The sequence below is a fragment of the Ctenopharyngodon idella genome, chromosome 3 (genome assembly GCF_019924925.1).
Source record: "Ctenopharyngodon idella isolate HZGC_01 chromosome 3, HZGC01, whole genome shotgun sequence".
NCBI lineage: Eukaryota > Metazoa > Chordata > Actinopteri > Cypriniformes > Xenocyprididae > Ctenopharyngodon > Ctenopharyngodon idella.
This window is the reverse complement of record NC_067222.1, coordinates 1,790,960-1,809,746: the sequence shown is the minus strand read 5'-3', so window position 1 is coordinate 1,809,746 and position 18,787 is coordinate 1,790,960. Positions and strand designations below refer to the sequence as shown.

The window sequence follows — 18,787 nt, the reverse complement described above, 5'->3', positions numbered from 1 at the left end:
CGCTTACTGAACCTTTGACCTTCTCCTACTCTTACAGAGCCAGTACAGAGAGAAGGAGACTGAGGAGAGGAGAGCCAGCGTCCCGTCTCACACACACATACCCTGGTGAGTCCGCACATCTACCTGTCTTCAATGCAAATGACACGTGAAAACACTTTTAGGAGCTTTGTGAGACAAACTAAAGAGGCAGAATTGAGGAGATGCTGAAACGATCTGGCACATGCAGCTTCCAAACCCACACATTTGGCTTGAGTTGCAGCAAAAAAACCCACAAAACATCCCATCTCAATAAAACCCCCTCTGAAATTAGATTGAGAGCTTAATGAAAAGTTGTTTAGTAAGTAAATGTGTGTTTGTGTGTGTGTGTGTGTAAGCTTTAGTTTGAACCCGTGCTGCTCAGGTTCAGGTCCAACTCTAATCGAACACACCTGAACCAGCTAATCAGGGTCTTTGGGTTCAGTGGAAAATTACAGCACACTCTTTTTCAATTTGCATGCTTATACTATGCACTATACATGTACATGAAAAGTACAAATGTTTGAGTATGTAGTAACTCAGCTAACTCAGTCCTGCTTTCAAACTCTCCTGCTTTCAAATTCAAACACTCCCGTGCAGTGATCATTGTAGCCAATCACGGACATATCTGTTGAGCATGTGAACACAATGGCCAATCAGAGGTGTTTATGAATCCGCTCAACCGCGCTCAAAGCGTCATATTATTAAAACAACACTAGAATGTTCAAAATGTCCAGTTTTTTATAAACATTTTCTTGGTTTCACGAACATTAGAGAAAACATTAAGGGAAATTCCATTTGATCATTTTGCAATTATGATTCATTTTAAATGTTCTAAAACAAGTAGTTAGTAACGTTTAAAAAACATTAGATGAACGTCAAACTAAAACGCTTCAGAAAAAAACATTCCATGACTGATGTATACAGTAAATAACGTTTTTGTGCTAATGTTTCGAGAATGTTATTAAAGACCATGTAACATTGAACAAACATTCTATTAATGGAAGAATGTTTGTTCATAATAACTTTCAGAGAACCTGGCCAAAACATTAGCCAAAGTTCTGAGAATGTTGGGACAATATTGGGACAAATTACAATGGCATTAAAACATTACATCATGATACCACAGACGCCTTTGTCGCATACTGCTAAAATGATCTTTTAAAAATAGCTGCAAGCAGACAGTTTTCAACATGCTATGATTTGGGATGCACTAAACCTCATCTCATAGATCTACTATTGGGAAAAGTGGGATTCAGTTTAGATCTCCAGGAACAGGATGCTTGAAACTTTTCGAAGAGTCCATTGAGCTGTCAATAGTGTCAATAGTGAAAGCCCCCCCCCCCATCCCCCCCCCCAGTGTGGTTGTGTTTGTATAAAGTGAGTGTGTCTCATCAAGCATATCTGCACAGCCTGACCGAGCATGTACCAGTACTCAAGCCTTGAGCTCTTTTAGAAGATGGGGGTTTGTGTATTGTACTGCCTGAGGTGGGACAAGGGTTTATAAAACCCAACTAACTCCCCTTACCCTGTCATGGCCTGTCCCAACAGCCCGGCACAGGCCTCAGGTCACTCATTACTTTATATCCTGTTCCCCCTTGACTTGCTCAGCAATAAAAAGTAAAGTTTTGAATCACATGTCATTAGTTTCTACCAAAAGTATGTTTATGAATTTATGGAGTTACATTATAGCTTTAGAACAAAAAGAGTGTGTGTATATTATATATATATATATATATATATATATATATATATATATATATATATATATATATATATATATATTCTATTTCATGCAAATATGAAAATGCTTATGTATAAAAACCTTATTGTTGAGCCCTGTAAGTATAGAGAAAAAGACAAAAAGAAAGAGAGGGACAAGGCGATTACATGTTGTTCATGTACGTACACACAAATATTCCTGCAACTGAAGGAATTTCGATCTGTCTCAAGTGGTATGAAATTCTTCTCTTTCTGAAAGCGTGTCAACACCTCGGTTGCCTTTTAGCATAAAAGCTGAAGTTGACGTTACTCGATACTCCTGCACATAGTGACATCCTGCTCATATTTGTTTTACGCTGAGCCTGCGAGTGTTTCTTTACATTCTGTATCCAGTTCCCCCTTGTGTACACACTGCGGTGTGTTAGTGTTTGGAAAAGTTGCTTGAGCAGCCCTCAATCGTCTGCCTCGTTTATGCAAGAGTAGAGCCAAGGTGTTCAATTAGACTTCGCTTACCCCACGCTAAGATTTACCTAACCTGAAAACACACACCAGACCCATGTACGTGAACACACACCCTGCATTTACGTCCAGATGTTTACACTCAAATACAAGACTGTAATAGATGTGCCACTCTGTGTGCTTTATGTGTTAGTGAGGATATAGAGCATGTGCTTTCCATTCATCTGTTGGCGAGAGGCCGCTTGTGCATGACAAGGGCCGAGCTGAATGATGGGTGAACGTGAAGAGACTCATGGGATTGGTCAAATTGAATGTTTAAAGCAGGGCAGTGTGTTTCCAGAGCACTTGGTTAGCGTGTCTGAGGATATTGGGAAAGAAGAGACCACTTCGCACACCATTGCAGATATTTTTTCTTGTTTTAACTAAAAACTCAGTTTTAGTGCTGTCAAACGATTAATCGCGATTAATCGCATCTAAAATAAGTTTGTGTTTACATAATATATGTGTGTGTATATATAAATACACACACATACATGTATACATGTACATAATAAATATACACAGTACACACACAGATAATATGTAAACACAAACTTTTATTTTGGATGCGATTAATCGTTTGACAGCACTACTGAATTTAATTTTTTTTTCTTCATAAAACAAGACAAAATATCTTAAACCATTTTGCTTTTCAAATACGTAGAAATATTTGCCAATGGGGTCATTTTTTAGAAAACGGGACTTAATATCGTACAAGTCATTTTGTTTCTCAAGTAAATGTGTCTTGATTTAAGTATGTTGGAATATTTGTACTGGAAAAGAAGTGAGTAAGAAATTCACCTTTTTCAATGCACAAGTCACTCTGTGAGTGTAGGATAAAGTGTTGCGGGTGGCAACATGTTGATAGGCCTGATGTTCTTGCATGGAAGGTAACCACAGTCCCTATCTGGTGGCGGGTCTATCTCACACATCTCGGCTGTCTGCGGGGTCTTTTAGGCAAACAATGTGCTCTATTGTAACCCATGAGGCAACAGACGGATCCGCATGTCATGTTTATCTTTTCCACGTGTGTAAGACGTTCATGTGTGTGTGGGGGTTCTGTAAAACAGCCCCAGGGCTATCAGACTCGAAAAATCACCAACGGAAAAGAATCAAGTTGCACAAGAAAGGTTATCGTGGCCAAATATCACAGTTAGCTGGAATGAGGAAAAATGCAGCCTTCCAGATGCTGTCATCAGCAACACATAAAGACATTCCTAGACAATTACATGTCCTGATGCGCTCTTGGCTTTCAATAGACCAGTCAGCGCTCATGTGATGTGGCCAAGGTGCTTGTGATAAGAATCTGGAGAATGGCAAGTGTGGTCTTCATATCTGACATCTGTGACATTTAGAAAACGGCCACCAAGTAAATTTCCACTTAAAATAAAGCGACTTTGTGCATCTCATGAAAACCTAATGCAGATCACATTTCACCCACTCAAAAAATAAAATTATATATAAATTAAAATTAAAAATTTTCTTAAGGGATAAAAATCTCTTAGTCTTAGTTTTAAATCTTAAAACTTTCTTGCACATTACTATAATGCTGTGGACACTAATGACTTGCCTGAGGTAAATGTAATGCTGCGTAAGATAGTATTCTCAAGCTGTTTTATTGATGTCTTTCTGCGGTTAAAACACCGGTTGAGAGATTACACGCATATCTAGATCATCTGTTGTTCTTCTTCTGCGATTTTTACCGCTAGTAAACAGCGTTGTATTACCGCCCGCGCCCCCTTCTGGATTGGAGTGTGGATCGACCGTGACTGACTGTATTCATCGTCTGACTGCATGCACCGAACCATGACGTCCGTACCCCCCAAAAAAAAAAGATAAATGTTAGTGTATTTCAGAGTAGTGTCTATTGTTTCTGCGATGATGCTTTAGTCGTCATCAGACGGGTGTTGTGCGTTAGCGTAATGTGTTGTGTTGCTGTCACATGATGTCACCCCATGTGCAACTAACATAATAAACAAAATAACACTGATCGTGGGCTAATGATTACTTTGATAGAGGAACTGTCAGTGTGAGAGATTCAGGCATGTATTTTGACCTGCTGCACCAACATTAAGCTTGTTTGCATGTGTAAACACATATGCACGACTAAGAATGTGTAGCATTTACCTGCTGGCAACTTTTGCTGTCCATCACAAATAATTCGCATAAGTGATGTTATGGATGAAGAGCTGAAGTTTGTGTTTAATTTGTATATGCGAAACCCACAGAAGCTACAAGTAACCACTACTTGCTTAAGTGATTCCTATCAAAAAAAAAAACAATATAAAAAGGAAGCGTGCACACGCTCGCTTGTTTGAATGACAGAACAGGTAGAGTCACTTCAAACGAATGTTTGGACTTACAAGCACAGAGCAATTCAGCACACACCGGGTTACATAAGTTCATCCTCTCTTAACCCAGCAACCTTCATATTATCATTTGTAGTTGGCTGTTGTCTCTGTGTGTTGAAGCCATCGCAGCTGTGGACGCTACTCTACTTCCTCTCCGGTCCGGCCGGGCCTCACACACATTAACGCTTCATTTCAGACCTCAAGACTGCATGTTCAACACCGCAGCGCGTTCCTGACACTTAAAGGGACAGTTCACCTTCAGTGAACGTTCTGGCATCATTTACTCACCCTCATGCCGTTCCAAACCAGCATTGCTTTCTTCTGTCAGACACAAAAGATGATGTTTTGAAAAATGTCTTGGACTCCAAATATCTTCTTTTATGTTTCACAGATGGAAGAAAGTCATGCAGGTTAGGAACGTCATGAGAGTGAGTAAATGGCGACAAAACTTGGCTTCAAACACTTCAAACGCTAGATCTAGGCTCATTTTTTCATCAAAAATTATATTCTTACTTAGTATATTTTGTTTTGTGTTTTTTTTTTAGTACAACTATCTAAACATTCTTAAATCAAGATACACTTACTTGAGAAACAAAATGACTGAAGATATTAAGTCTTATTTTCTAAGTGAGTTTTTACTTTTTTTGTTTTTGAATCATTAATGGTCACATCACCCTATTTTCTTTTTAATGAATGCCTTATTGGCACTTCAAACCACTTCAGTCTTTTAAAAAAGAAAAATGACCAACTTCGCTGGCTAGCTATATGTGCACTTCAAAGGCTTCCACAGATCACCATTGTTCCTGTGTAACCCGAGAAAACCTGTAAGGTCCTGTATTTATCTGTCACTGAGTGACTTGTGACCTTTGCAGACCTTTGGAACAAATCAAACGATCTCAGATCTGATTTTAAACCATGCATGCTATGTAGATAATGAGATTAATGGCACTGCCACTAGACACTCAGACTGGTTTCTAACAATCCTTATCAAGAATAAGATACAATGCTAAACTTGTGGATCTCATGACCTATGGAAAGCCATTTCCACCACATAGGAAAAATAACCATGCCTAGGTAAATCATAATTATAATATAAAATGTCATATGTTTATAAATCATAAACACTAAAAAGTCAAAATATGTCAATTTACTAACTGTCATAATTATCTCATAATTTTGACTTTTTAAGTAAAGTATTTAGAAGAATAATTACCATTTATCATTCTTTTTATCTCATAATTTTGACTTTGTCATAACTGACTTTTTATGTCCTAATTATGACTTCTCATAATCTTATAATTTACACTTATAATTTAGACTTTTATGTAATAATTTGACTTATAATTTATAAGTAACTTATAATTTAAAATAACTTATAATTTAGACATTTTATATCATAATTGACTTCATATCAACTTGTCGTAATTATGACTTTTTATCTCACAATTTAGGTTTTTTTGTCATAATTTAGACTCATCTCATAATTTTAATAATAATAATAATAATAATAATAATAATAATAATAATAATAATTTATAACTTTTTATATCATAAATGACTTGTCACAAATGACTTGTCTCATAATCTTATCTCATAACTGTCTTTTATCTCATAATTTAGATTTATCTCATAATTTTGACTCATAATTTAGACTCCTCATAATTTTGACTATGTAATAAAAATTGACTTTTTATAATTTAGAATTTTTATATCATAATTGATATCACATAATTGTCTTATAATTATGACTTTATCTCAATTTTTTTGTCATAATTTAGACTTCTCAATTTTTACTGTAATAATTTATGAACTTTTATAATTTAGACTTTTTATATCACAATTGACTTGTCTCATAATTTTGAATTGTTTTAGTCTCATTTATCACTTGTCAGTTTTGACTTTGTAATAATTTAGACTTTTAATGTCACAATTATGATTTTCTGTGTAATAATTATGATTTACCAAAGCTTGACTTGTTTTTATGTGATGGAAATGGGCTTCCATACATTTCACACAGAGTGCCTTCATAGAAAGCTAATCTCAATGAAGAATCTCTCTGAAAAGGAGGTGCGCTGACAGCAGGGCTGTGAGATCATTGATTAAGGACATCAGGGCCAGCAGGCATCAAGACTGACACAAAAAAAAATGCAAACTAACAAGTGAGCATGTTTGCTAGAAGCCTGACATCTGACCTCAGCAGCAGATGCAATGCTAATTCCTCAGAGCAAGCGCTTGTAAATCCATTTCCTTTTGGATTGCTCACTCTAAAGTGCACAGCAGACATCTGCATTCTGTCCTTCCCTTCCTTTCCGGCCGCCCACGCGCCTCGTCCCTGGAGAAGCACGCAGCGCCCCGGCTGCAGTCTGGCACGGGCCATGGCGTCTGCACAGGCACACGACTAGAGCGTTGAGTTTCGATGCAACCCCGAGGGCGACAACAGGCTCAAAGCATCTGCCCGCGCTCGGGACTGTAACACAAACCTGCAGTGAACCCGCAGTGAAACATCTCTCTCTGATGTCGGAGGCTTCACAAAAGGGCCTGATGAGATCCGGTTGCAGCCAAAACACAGAGTCCAGACAAGCCTCCTGCATCCTACAGACATACAACTAATTGAATGGTGAACACTGTTGATTCTTTGTTTCTTAAATGAGTGTGTCAGGCTGTGGTTGTGGGCAAAGATGCTTATCAGCTCCACCATGAAAGATCTGGGAGATCGTATTCAATGCATTCACTATGAGCGCAGCTGATGTAGATGTTAAGGGGATATGCAGCAGGGGTTATGGGTCCCTGTCCATTTAATTATAGCTAGACTGGATTTTAAAGGAATAGTTTACCCAAACATGAAAATGTTGTCATCATTTACTGACACTCATTTTTTTCAGCACATTCAAACTTACTGCATTGTGATAAAAGGATGTACAAGAACTAATGCTCTTAGGCAAAATTATTTATTAAATTTAAGAATATTTATTGTTAGAAGATTTTGAAATTATATGTATTATTTGAATACATGTGACTAAATTATGAGATAAAAATAATTATAAATGGTAATTATTCTAATAAATATTTTACTTATAAAGTCAAAATTATGAAATAATTATGACAAAAAGTAAATCGACAAATTTTGACTTTTTAATGTTATAATTTATAAAAAGGCTGTTTATATTATAATTATGATTTACCTAGGCATGGTTATTTTTCCTATGTGGTGGAAATGGCTTTCCTTTATGAGATTTTTTAAAATATATTTTTAATTAAATGTATGAATATTTTTTATATAATTTTAAAATATGTAATATATTATTATAAGTGAATACTCTATTTGAATACATGACTAAATATAATGTTAATACATTAAAATGTATTGTTTAATTCTTCATTAAAAGTTTAAATATATTTAATAAATGTAAGATTATTTTTTTGTAAAATTTTAAATTATTTAATATTATATTCACTATTAGATCTTATATAAAATATGCTTAATGTTAAAATTATATTTATTTAAAATATATACATTTACAAGAATATTTACATTTATAAATAAAAAATACTAGATTTATTATTAGATCTTACTGTATTTGAATATATGTGACTTTGAAGGACTTCAGTTTCATTCTGTCACACAAAGAGCAAATTTATTATAAGTCTAGTGAACAAGTCATAAAGACTATCTTTATGGTCAATGTATAATTTTCATGATATGGAAAATAGTTGCTCCTTTTGGAACAACATGAATGATGAATTTTATTTTGGGTGAACTTTTCCTTTAACTCTCATCACCATGTAAAAAAGCTGTGCTTTTATTCAGTCTGCTCCATTCAGGACTCTCTTTTATGTTTTCCGCAGATAGTAATGACAGTGCTCTTACCCAGGTCACGGCTGTAAATCCTAAACCAAAAGAACTCTATTCTTCAAACTATTCTTCTCTCAAAAACAAGAAAAGAGAGAGGTAGAGAGCAGATGTTTGTATGGACGTCTGTACTTGCGAAAACAAAAGCGTCCTAGTCGTCCATCAGTGCAGCACTCAACGTTACCTTTAGCTTTGATGTGTCTTTTTTGTTGTGGTCACATGAATATATGAGAGAGCGAGCGAGTGGTTAACCTAGTGAACTTGAGATGAAGGCCATCACTGATGATGTTCTTGCTTTCTTTGTCCTATTTAGAACACAATGCACTCTACTCGATTTGATTAATGCGCACTCCTCAACAAAGGCAAAAAAACACAACATCAAGTTTAGCAGGTATAGTCACATTACATAACACCGAAACACTTCCTGTAAACTGTACCTGTTAAAAGTGGCAAGCTGACAAGCTTCTGTGTGAAGGTCTACTCGTCTTGGGTGCATCTCAATCAGCTCCCTAGTTTACCAGGTCATGAACCCGTATATAGTGTACACAAATTCGGGCACTGGTAAGGACAGTAAGGACGCTGGCTTACTACACATTGAGAGACTGATGACTCTATTTCTGATGACATGACAACGTCTTCATTGTACAACATCACTACTGGTATTTATGAACAATAGCAGAGCTGATACCTTTCTGACATTTTTTGTTAATGTTATTTAAAGTACATTATGATAAATACTTTGATTGTTACGTATACGTGCAGCATTTCAGCTGTAAATGTATTATAAATGTCAGATTATGTTCGTTACCTGTCTAGTGATGTATGTTTATGCTGAAATATAATTAAATTATGGTTTGTATTTAAAAAAAACATCTATCTCAAGTCTCAATCTGTGTATTGAGTTGGCTCAGGTGATTTTTCTTTCGCACTACAGAACTTCCGTTAAGGGAACATAGTTAGCATCGTTTTCACAGTGTATTGTGGGACTTTTTAGGGAGCGAACGTTTCAGTGCACTGGAAGTATTTTGCGATTGAGACAGCCCCTAAAATGGCCGACAGTGCCCTGACTACTGAACTAGGGAGCTGATTGAGACGCACGCATGGTTTGTATTTTGTACATTTCCCTCCTGCTGTTATGAATCAGTGTTTTATGGCCATGCACTCTCATATTGAGGGATGGTACTGGTGCATCGTGGGTAACAGGGTCCAGCTGTGGTCAGGTGAGGCAGTTAACAGGAAGTCTTCCTGTTTCATCTCACAGAGACATTCATGTGGGTGTTAGGGGTTAACAAATCTACTCTGATGTCTAGAAAGAGCTCATTGACGGTAAACAACCAAAAATATCTATACAGTAACTGACGTTCAAATCTTGTACAATAACCTACTATGATATGCCATTATCAGCCTCAGTCAATAAAAAAGTATATATATTGACATATTGACTGTAGTAAATGAAATAAATTTGACCTTTAATTTTTATTTTTAAAGTTACTGATAATATTTTTATTTATTAATAAAATCAATGAACAACAATTTAAAATTATATTATATTAAAAAAAATAAATAAATAAATATATATATATATATATATTAGTAACTATACTAATATATTAGTAACTTTACAAATAAAAATTAGGGACCAAATTTATTTTATTTACAGTCAATATGTTCTCATATTTGATCCAAATCAAGTATTTTGGAACCTGTAACACTCAATGCTTAATTGGTCAGGAGCGAAGGTGCTTCCACAACTCCTGCCTAACTTCCTGGAATACACATCATATCTCCGCCTCCTTTCCCTCAGCCTCTCTCCTGCTTCAGAGCACACGAGCCTCGTTCTGAAGATAAGAGCTCTTGACACGAGTCTGCTGGCGTCCACTTCAGTCTCTCGGCTCCTGGCATCTACCAACTCCACGGCCCCTGCTGACGAGGCCATTCTTCTCTCCCTGCCTCTCTCTTCATTTCTCGCAGTTGTTTTCTTTGCTTTTACATTATGAAAAGAGCTGTAAAGACCACAAAAGACTTTCCCAACAACTTGCGCACGTTCGCACTTATGATTTTTTTCTGGTAGAAGCCTTGAGCAGTAACGACCTTATCAACAGCTTTCTATTTAAATCAACACATTTTCAATGGCAAATACATCTCTTTAAATAGTCCCAAGAGGAGATATGCAAAACACCAGCTGGTCGAATGACACGTTGACAGCGAAAAAGAGGAACTGAAAAAGATAGAGAGAACTTGGTAACACTTTACAATAAGATTCTATTAGTCATCTATTAGTCATTATTAGTCATTGTTAGTTCATGTTAACGGATGTCAGCACTAATTGTAAAGTGTTATTCATAAAAAATGTTTGAACAAAAGGCCAATAATTGGCTGTAATGACAGCTTCATCACATAGACGTGACAGGTCAGCCGCTCTGTCTGACTTAATGCCACACAGCAGGAGAGTCACTCAGAGCAGATCTGAGAGCTTTAGGTTAATCCCTGAGAGGTGCTTTTTATCTGCGGCTTGATAAGATGCAGGCCGCTGGAGGGAAGGAGGAAGATGGAGTATCACTATGTGCTGGATGGGGGTTTATCTGAGATCAGGCTCAACTCCCACTTCGTGTGTCTCTGTCGGCTGAATAGATTGCTTCTTGTGATGGTTTGGAATGATGCAGAGTAGGATAAACACCGGCCAAAATTAAAAATGATGTTTAGGCAACAGCTTTATCTTCATACCTGCCTCATCTTTCCGCCAGATGCTTCCCTTCACTCAGAGTTGCTGCTACTTCACAAGCTACAAGCTTCGGTAGATAAACTACATTCAAGCTATCCTTTAAAAAAGAGTTGCAAGTCAAAATAAAAAATACTAGGGGTTTGAAGACAGTTTGGAATATATCCATCCATGTGGGAAGCGACAGAGTATTTTCCTCTTGATCCTAGTGTGCACTAGCCCTTGTGCCCTACACACTGCTTTCTGATCTTTCTATCAAGCTCGGCTTTCCTAAAGTTCAAGAAGGGAGGACTGAGGTTTTACATGATCCTCATTCATCTATCAGGTCCATCAGGTCTCTCTTAACATGCCAGATGATGCTGTGAAACACTACGCCACAGTCTGGATGCTTTGTGCTGGCTGAGGGACGGAAGTGGACTTTGCCCTCTGACTGCAAATCTATCACAGAAAGCCTCTTTCTTTCCTCATTCTCTGTTTTTCTTTCTTGTATCTTGTATCCACTTTCCCTTCATGTTTAAAAACTCCACCCTGATGTTCGGCTGGCTTATCTTTGCGTCTTTCTCTGGTTTACGCCTTATTTTCATCGCTTACATTCTCAGCCTTTAATCTTTTAGTAGTGCTTCAATCTTCAGACTTCTTTATATGCCCTTTTAAGTCTACAGGATATAGAATCTCTTCTCATTCACTGTGAAAATGAGTAGTGAAATTAATGAAATGAAATGAGTTTATTTCACTCAAATAATAATGAAAGTTCATTGTACTTAATAGAAAAAAGTTGTGTGAACTCAAAATTTCATTGTAGTAAGCTGAACTTAATATGATTGAGTTGCAGCAGATTTTTATGCTCCGCTTCCACAGCTCTCAGCTCCGCCCCAATTGTCAAAAGTTCTACTAACTTAAAAAAATGAGTTAGTTTACTTAAATGTTTTGAGTATTCGGAACTTATTGAGTTTTACAGTGTTCTGATTTGAGGTAGTATTCATATCTGTAACAATGCAGAACAGGTTACAAGGCAAAGTTTAATATTTTACTCAAAAACCCTAAAAATCAGCAATAACAGCTCTAAAAAATACTTCTGCTCTATGCATTTATTTGGTCCACCTCTAATATCACTCAAGTTCAATTCACAACATTCCCACGGTACTCTGAGAGCCAAACACCATGGGACGGCGGCGACCTATGACCCCCTCATGATTAACTGCCCACAAACCACTGTTCTCCACCTGTTATCAGGTTATCTGGAAGGTCTATGTGTTTTTTTTCCATCACTGCCTCTAGTAAAACAACTAATCAGGTCTCATGGACCGTAAAGCTTTATGCATCACTGAATGGAGACCAGCGAGAGCTTTTTGGTGAAGGGAAACGGTGCACGTTTTACTCTTTCACCCACCCTTGTTGATCAACGCCATTCCAACAAGATAGATCACAGCTAGAGCTCATTACTAGAACAACAGGAATACGGCGTCAAAACATGTCAGAAAGTTCAAAGCCAATACTAGTGGATCAATATCAGTGCCCGAACATAACAAAGCACTGTCTTTCATGCCCTTTTGAACCATGTGTGATCTTTTCCATGTACTGACATTTTTTTTTGCTTTTGTGCCGAGAAAAAGTTTCATTAAACAGGAAAAATAGGCAGACAGACCAAACAGCGCACACGTAATAAGCAGAGGATTAGTTTCAGAAAAATATGCGTGTGCTTGGCAGCAGTCCCAAGCTTTTTTTCCTGCTTTATTTGCACAGAGCGTCAGCTAAACCCACTGTCTAAAGACAGATGCTTGCATCACAGTCAGCAAGTCAATGAGACAGAGCAACAAGAATGTCTAAACCCGCTCCACTGCTTTTTAGACATAGAGGGAAGAAAATGGCAAAATACATGGCAAATCATCTCTCTCTTTCTCTCAGGATGGCTGTCCCGGATTTACTTATAGGAAATCAAATGTGTTGCTGACGGTGTGATTACAGTTTCCTTAACACATACAAACTGGTATTGTGAGGTGTGTCAGGCTACAAAGTTTACATAAAGATACTTCATAGAAGCACTGTATATCTATGATATGTATCAAAATCATACAGCAAAACCACGGTTGTTTTAACTAAAACTAAATTCATTAAAAATAATGCATGACTTCCATGCACTGTCAGCAAGAATGCACCTTAAAATATAATCAAAAAATATCCAGATGTTATTACTAAGATCTTTAGAAACGTTCATTGACCTCACAACAAGACTAACAATTTTCTATCAGCCTGCACAGAATAAAATATGTCCAAAAAAAAAAAGCTAACTAGATTCTGAGATGTTTCCTAAATAACTGCAGAAGAGTGCAGAGATCACCAGCAGGGCATTGAGAGTGATGCTTCAATAATGCAGCAGGAGGGAACATAATGATCCTACTATCTCTCTGTACTGTCCAATAAAACTGAGTGAGAGAATTTCACCTCAGCATGAACTTCTAACAAAAACCCCCCACACTGTCCAGGAGAGAAACAGAAGGAGGAAAACCGTAAGGGAGAACGAAATGTCTCCACCCCTACTTTGAAGGCCAGATTCTGCAGCAACTGATCTCATAGGACATGATAAACTGTTTCCCCAGCTCACTTCAGTCTCCCAGCTTCATATCCCTTTATCTTTCTTTTTCTCGCTCTCCTCCCTGACTCTCACGTTCCTCCCTAAAGGTGTCTGAGCTCATCTGATGAGCTCTGTGTCTGGTGTTCAAGGTCAAGTCTTCAGGTCCAAAAAATTTGGGCTTGATTGTTTGAGGGATTGGTGTGTACCAGTGAATCTCTTGATCTAAATATAAAATGAATGAATATGAAATGACTGAATGTTTGTAGAAAGACACAAAGTGTACAAATCACTCCCAATAGAGGCAATTAAAAGTCTTGTGAGCTACTGTGCAACAATGATTTAGTATGTGTTCTGTAAACTATGATGGAACTAAATGTTCATCAAACAGTTGCAATTAGGTGATTTATGGGTGGAATGGTGCACAAAGCAGGATAGGCAATAGACAGGATGTTCATTAGGGCACTTATTATATAACGTTCAACCATTCCTAAAAGATTACTTCATAAGATACAAAATGTTTCGTTTTGATAAACAAAGAAAAATAAGGTCAACATCACCCTGAAGTCCAGTATGAGGTTCCAGTAGGCATGTACATCACTACCACTACCTATTGTTTGAGTACAACTATGTCAAGAGATCTTGCCTTTGATCACCCTTTGAAAGCACTTGGTCTAAAGCAACCCTTTTACTCGGCCACATAAAAAGACTGACCTCATAGATTTGGGAAAGCAGAGAAACAAAAGCCACAGCATGTACTGCAGCATTCCTTAGAGTTGCTGAGAGGAAATAAAAAAACAAAAGAGTAACTTTATCAATCAACTCAGCTCTTTGCAAATTACTTTAATGCTTCAGTAGTTGTTGATTTATGCCATTTCTAAACTTTGACAAAATTTAAGTGTCAAGACTGGTGTATGTTTAAATATGTTTAAAAGTCAAAAAATACAATGTGAAGTTAAATGAGCAAATGTTTACTTGTTTTTTTGTTGCATTGCAGGCTTGAAGGGGTGAATGTCAAGGCAGCAACATGAAGCTCTTCCTCCCTCTACTGCTGCCCCTCCTCTTCTATCAACTCTTGTCATCCCTGGCATTGGCCAACACTTGTCCGAAGGACTGTAGCTGCCCAGCCCAAGACTCCATATTCTGCTTTAGCCGCAAAGACACTAAAATGCCCAGCAAAGTTCCTACGATGGCTAAGAATCTCTATGTGTTCAAGAACGGCATTGAGTCCCTTTCCCAAGATGATTTTGCTGATTTGAATAGCCTGGAGATGTTAGATCTAAGTCAGAACAAATTGACCGAACTGCCAGATCACGTGTTTGAACCCTTATTCTCTCTACACAACCTGGACCTGTCGGCTAACCAGATTGTTCACATATCCAAGGACAGCTTTGCTGGACTGGAACTTCTGGAGAGGCTATATCTCTACAGCAACCTCATAGAGAGCATACATCCTGCTGCTTTTGATGGACTACAACAGCTACTGGAGCTCAAGCTGCAAGGAAACAAACTGACAATAATGCCTGCTCTGAAACTGCCCCATCTGCTTCTGCTAGACTTACGGTTTAACAACATCCCCTCACCAGGGCCCAACGACCTCCAGACGCCCAAGTTGGAATCACTGAAACTGGGTGGGCTGGGGCTTAGCAGTCTGAACGAGGAGCTTCTAGGAAGCTTCAAGAACCTCCATGAGCTTGACATCTCCAACAATCAGTTAACAACCTTTCCAGGAGTGTTGCGGGAAGCAAGGGGCTTAGTTGTTCTCAGTTTGGCTGGGAATCCCATTGGACCTGTGAAGTGGGAAGACTTTGAGAAACTGTCAGAGCTTCAGGAGCTGGATATCAGCAATCTAAGCTTGCAAGGGTTGCCTGACACCTTATCCCAGCTCTTTCCACACCTAGAAAGACTGTCTGTTGCAGAAAACCCTTTCAACTGCCTTTGCAATCTGGCTTGGTTTCCTAGTTGGCTGCGAAACAAGAAAATTCAGTTGGGTAGGACGGAAGAGACACGCTGCCACTTTCCTCCTTTTAACTCCGGGAAGGTTCTGGAGAGACTAGGGCACAGAGAATTCGGATGTCCGATTACCACAACTGTTACGACTCGGACAGTAAAGAGCACTGCAGTACCGCCAGCTCCGGTTACCAGTTTACCAAGTACAACACATGCAGTTCTCCCTGCCAAACCTAGTGATAACCCCTCCACGGAAACCGACAATGACCCTCCGCCTCCCACCCCTAGTACTAGTATTGACCCAGACCTAAGATCAACCTTCTGCCCAACCAATTTCTGCCTAAATGGAGGAACATGTTGGCTGGACAACGAAGGACACTTTGAGTGTATTTGTCTACCGGGAACATCAGGGACATTCTGCCAAGAGGAGGAAAACCCACCGCCCAATGACTTCCCTACAATAATTGGCACTATGGAACCTGAAATAATGGCAACATTTGTAACTAGCTCCTCTATACTTTTAGACCTTCACCGGTACATCGATATGCGGCCACACATCCGTGGCGTAAAGTTAACTTACAAGAACCTTTCTGGACCGGATAAACGTCCCAAGCACCTCAACGTTCCACCCTCCTACCCGGAGTACACTCTGCGTGGACTTCAGCCAAACTCTACATATTCTGTATGTGCCAGTCCGTTGGGCGAACCTGGGGGTGTGGATCGTGTATGCACAGAGGCCCAGACGGTCAGTCAGCAGATAACTCCCACTGGAGCACCACTGGAGAGCCCAAAGCTCACTACGATGCTCATCCCTGCAGTCGCCATCCTTCTTCTGCTAGTCCTAATTGCTGTGGCTGTTGGGGTAGCTTGCTACATGCACAAAAATAAATCAAAGGGACACCCAGACTTAGAATATGATCCGTCACAGCTGGAGCTGGAGGGTTTGGACAATGGGGCACTACCCCAAAAGCAGGAGATTATCTCTTGTCCGTCGACATTGCAGAATGGTGGTTTGGACTTTGAGGTGCCCCTCATGCAAGATCACTGTACTGCGAACAACAACATGAACAGTTTGAAACCCTTGTATTTCTGATAATTGCAATGAAACTGCTTTACAGTGTACCACCAAGGACAGTATGACCAGTCACCAGCTTCTTTGTAAAGAGACAGTGGCAATCCTGGTGCAATCCTGTAAGGACATTTCTGTCAAATGACATCCTTCTAAGTGCCTTTTATCATCTGAAAAATGGAAAGACTCTACATGCCAAATCTTTCAACCAAGGATCTTTTAAAATTTTAATATGGCTGCCAATTGTAAAAAAGGATATAAGGCTGACTGAAGAAATGTAGGTGGAATATTGATGTGTAGCACCTGTGTGCAACTCTTAGGAGCTGCACTAACTGTGAACCCGTAAGCCCTACATTCGAGTGGGCAATTGAAGATACTGAATATATAGACATCTTCAGTAACAAGGCTGACTCTTATGATGCTTTGTCTAACTGATAGACGTTGTTTCTTTGTTTTATATCTGTACCTTTTTTTTTGTAAATGTTTTTGTACAAATATGTGACTGTTACCAGGCGGCTGCTCTTCCCCCATGTCTTGTGACTTAAAAAGCAGACAAAACACCAGATTATAAACTTTGAAGATTAAAATTTACTTGTTACCACCAAGTGAATCAAAGGCTTTAGTTTAGAAATATGTCAGACAGTCTAAGCAGTTAAAAGTCTATCCAGACTTGAAACTAAATCGCTCCTCTATATTTTAGCCCCTATCCCCCATTCCCCCCTAGAAATAGAGACAAAACTAAAGTTAAATGGAAATGGCTGATTGAAAAGCAGATGTTCCCTTGTAAAACAAGTTAGTCTTGCAATATATGATTGGAAGCTACAAATTGGTGGTATATTTTAAAATATTTATTTATATTCAAAAAGGGTCTGTTACCTAGATCACTGTTCAAGACTTAATTCTGTGTCAGTTTGCAAAATTAGCCTTTGCACTATTTACATTATTTGGCAGAGAGTTTTCTCTTGCAGTCATCGCCATCTTGCCTTAAGACAGATTTATATGTTCAAAAACACTAAATTGTATGTTTGGCTAGCTCGAAGCATTAGCTAAACCAGTCTAAAAACACACACTCCATCTGCCAACTTTCTAGAGCTTACCGTTGATGTGCAAGACACAATGAAAAAGCATAAAACAACCTAAAAATAACTGAGAATCATGCCGTCAGTGATCAGTCTGAAATTTAAGCCACAGATACTGTGGATTCTTAAAGGTAAAGTTTACTGCAAAAATGCCAAACTGAGACAGTGAGGAGATGTGCTGATTTACCTCTGTGAGGAAATGTGTTACTATTTTAGCACTTGTTCTACAACCTGTCAAATGATGTTTCCAAAAAAAATTAAATAAAATAAAAATGTAAAAATAAAATTGTGCAACCTTCTGCTTAAAAGAAGAAGGGTTTGTAATTGAAAACATTTTTTTTTATTGTTGTTGTTGTTGTTGGAATATCCAAACTGGAAAAAATCTCAACAGTATGAAGTATTGAAAATATTTGTGAATATTTTTGATAAGATCTGCCTCTAATTTTCCCTGTTTAATTTGGGAAGCTCTTTTTTTATACTTTTCTTTTGTCTATATGGAGATGTGTGTATATGTATGATGGTATTTTCAAAAAGCTGCAAACGAAAAATAAATAAATAAAAAAATGAAAACTTTTTTTATTCTTCTGTTTCTCGCTCAAGCTAGCTGGTCTGATTAGCAGCAGAGTCAATTAGGTTTACTGACGTTGAACGTATGTCTTTGTTTAGTGTGTTCGGTAATAAGATTTAATAGACGAAAATAAATGCGCACACTGAGAGGGAGTGCTAGCATCCTCAACGCCATCTGCAAACGCACCACCCAAAGCAAACTTTTATGAGGAATTTTAGGATTTGAGTGCCAGGGAAAGGTAATATATTTTCCCTTTATGGACAAAGCTTGAGGTAAACAGGGGATTTTTATTAAAAACAAACAATTGCCAAATCTAATACGTGTCCGGTTCACCTCCATGTACGTCACTGGCTGAAATAATGAGGATTGTTTGTTATTACACACATCCTTTAGACTG

General features: G+C 38.1%; 2 protein-coding genes across 5 annotated transcripts in view; one reads left to right on the top strand and one right to left on the bottom strand.

Moving 5' to 3' along the window:
• Positions 1-18,395, top strand: part of vasnb (vasorin b) — a 28,373-nt gene extending 9,978 nt beyond the window's left edge. The window contains exons 2-3 of one of the 3 annotated variants that reach the window (XM_051889640.1): positions 38-105; positions 14,722-18,395. In XM_051889640.1, the coding sequence (XP_051745600.1) occupies positions 14,752-16,767 (2,016 nt within the window). In that variant the 5' untranslated portion in view covers positions 38-105; positions 14,722-14,751 and the 3' untranslated portion in view covers positions 16,768-18,395. Of the gene's footprint in view, positions 1-37; positions 106-6,511; positions 7,204-14,721 lie in introns of those variants that run through there. The other 2 variants (XM_051889642.1, XM_051889641.1) reach the window with 2 other exon arrangements.
• Positions 1-18,787, bottom strand: part of coro7 (coronin 7) — a 165,756-nt gene that overhangs the window by 52,503 nt on the left and 94,466 nt on the right. The gene's annotated exons all lie outside the window — the stretch shown is intronic.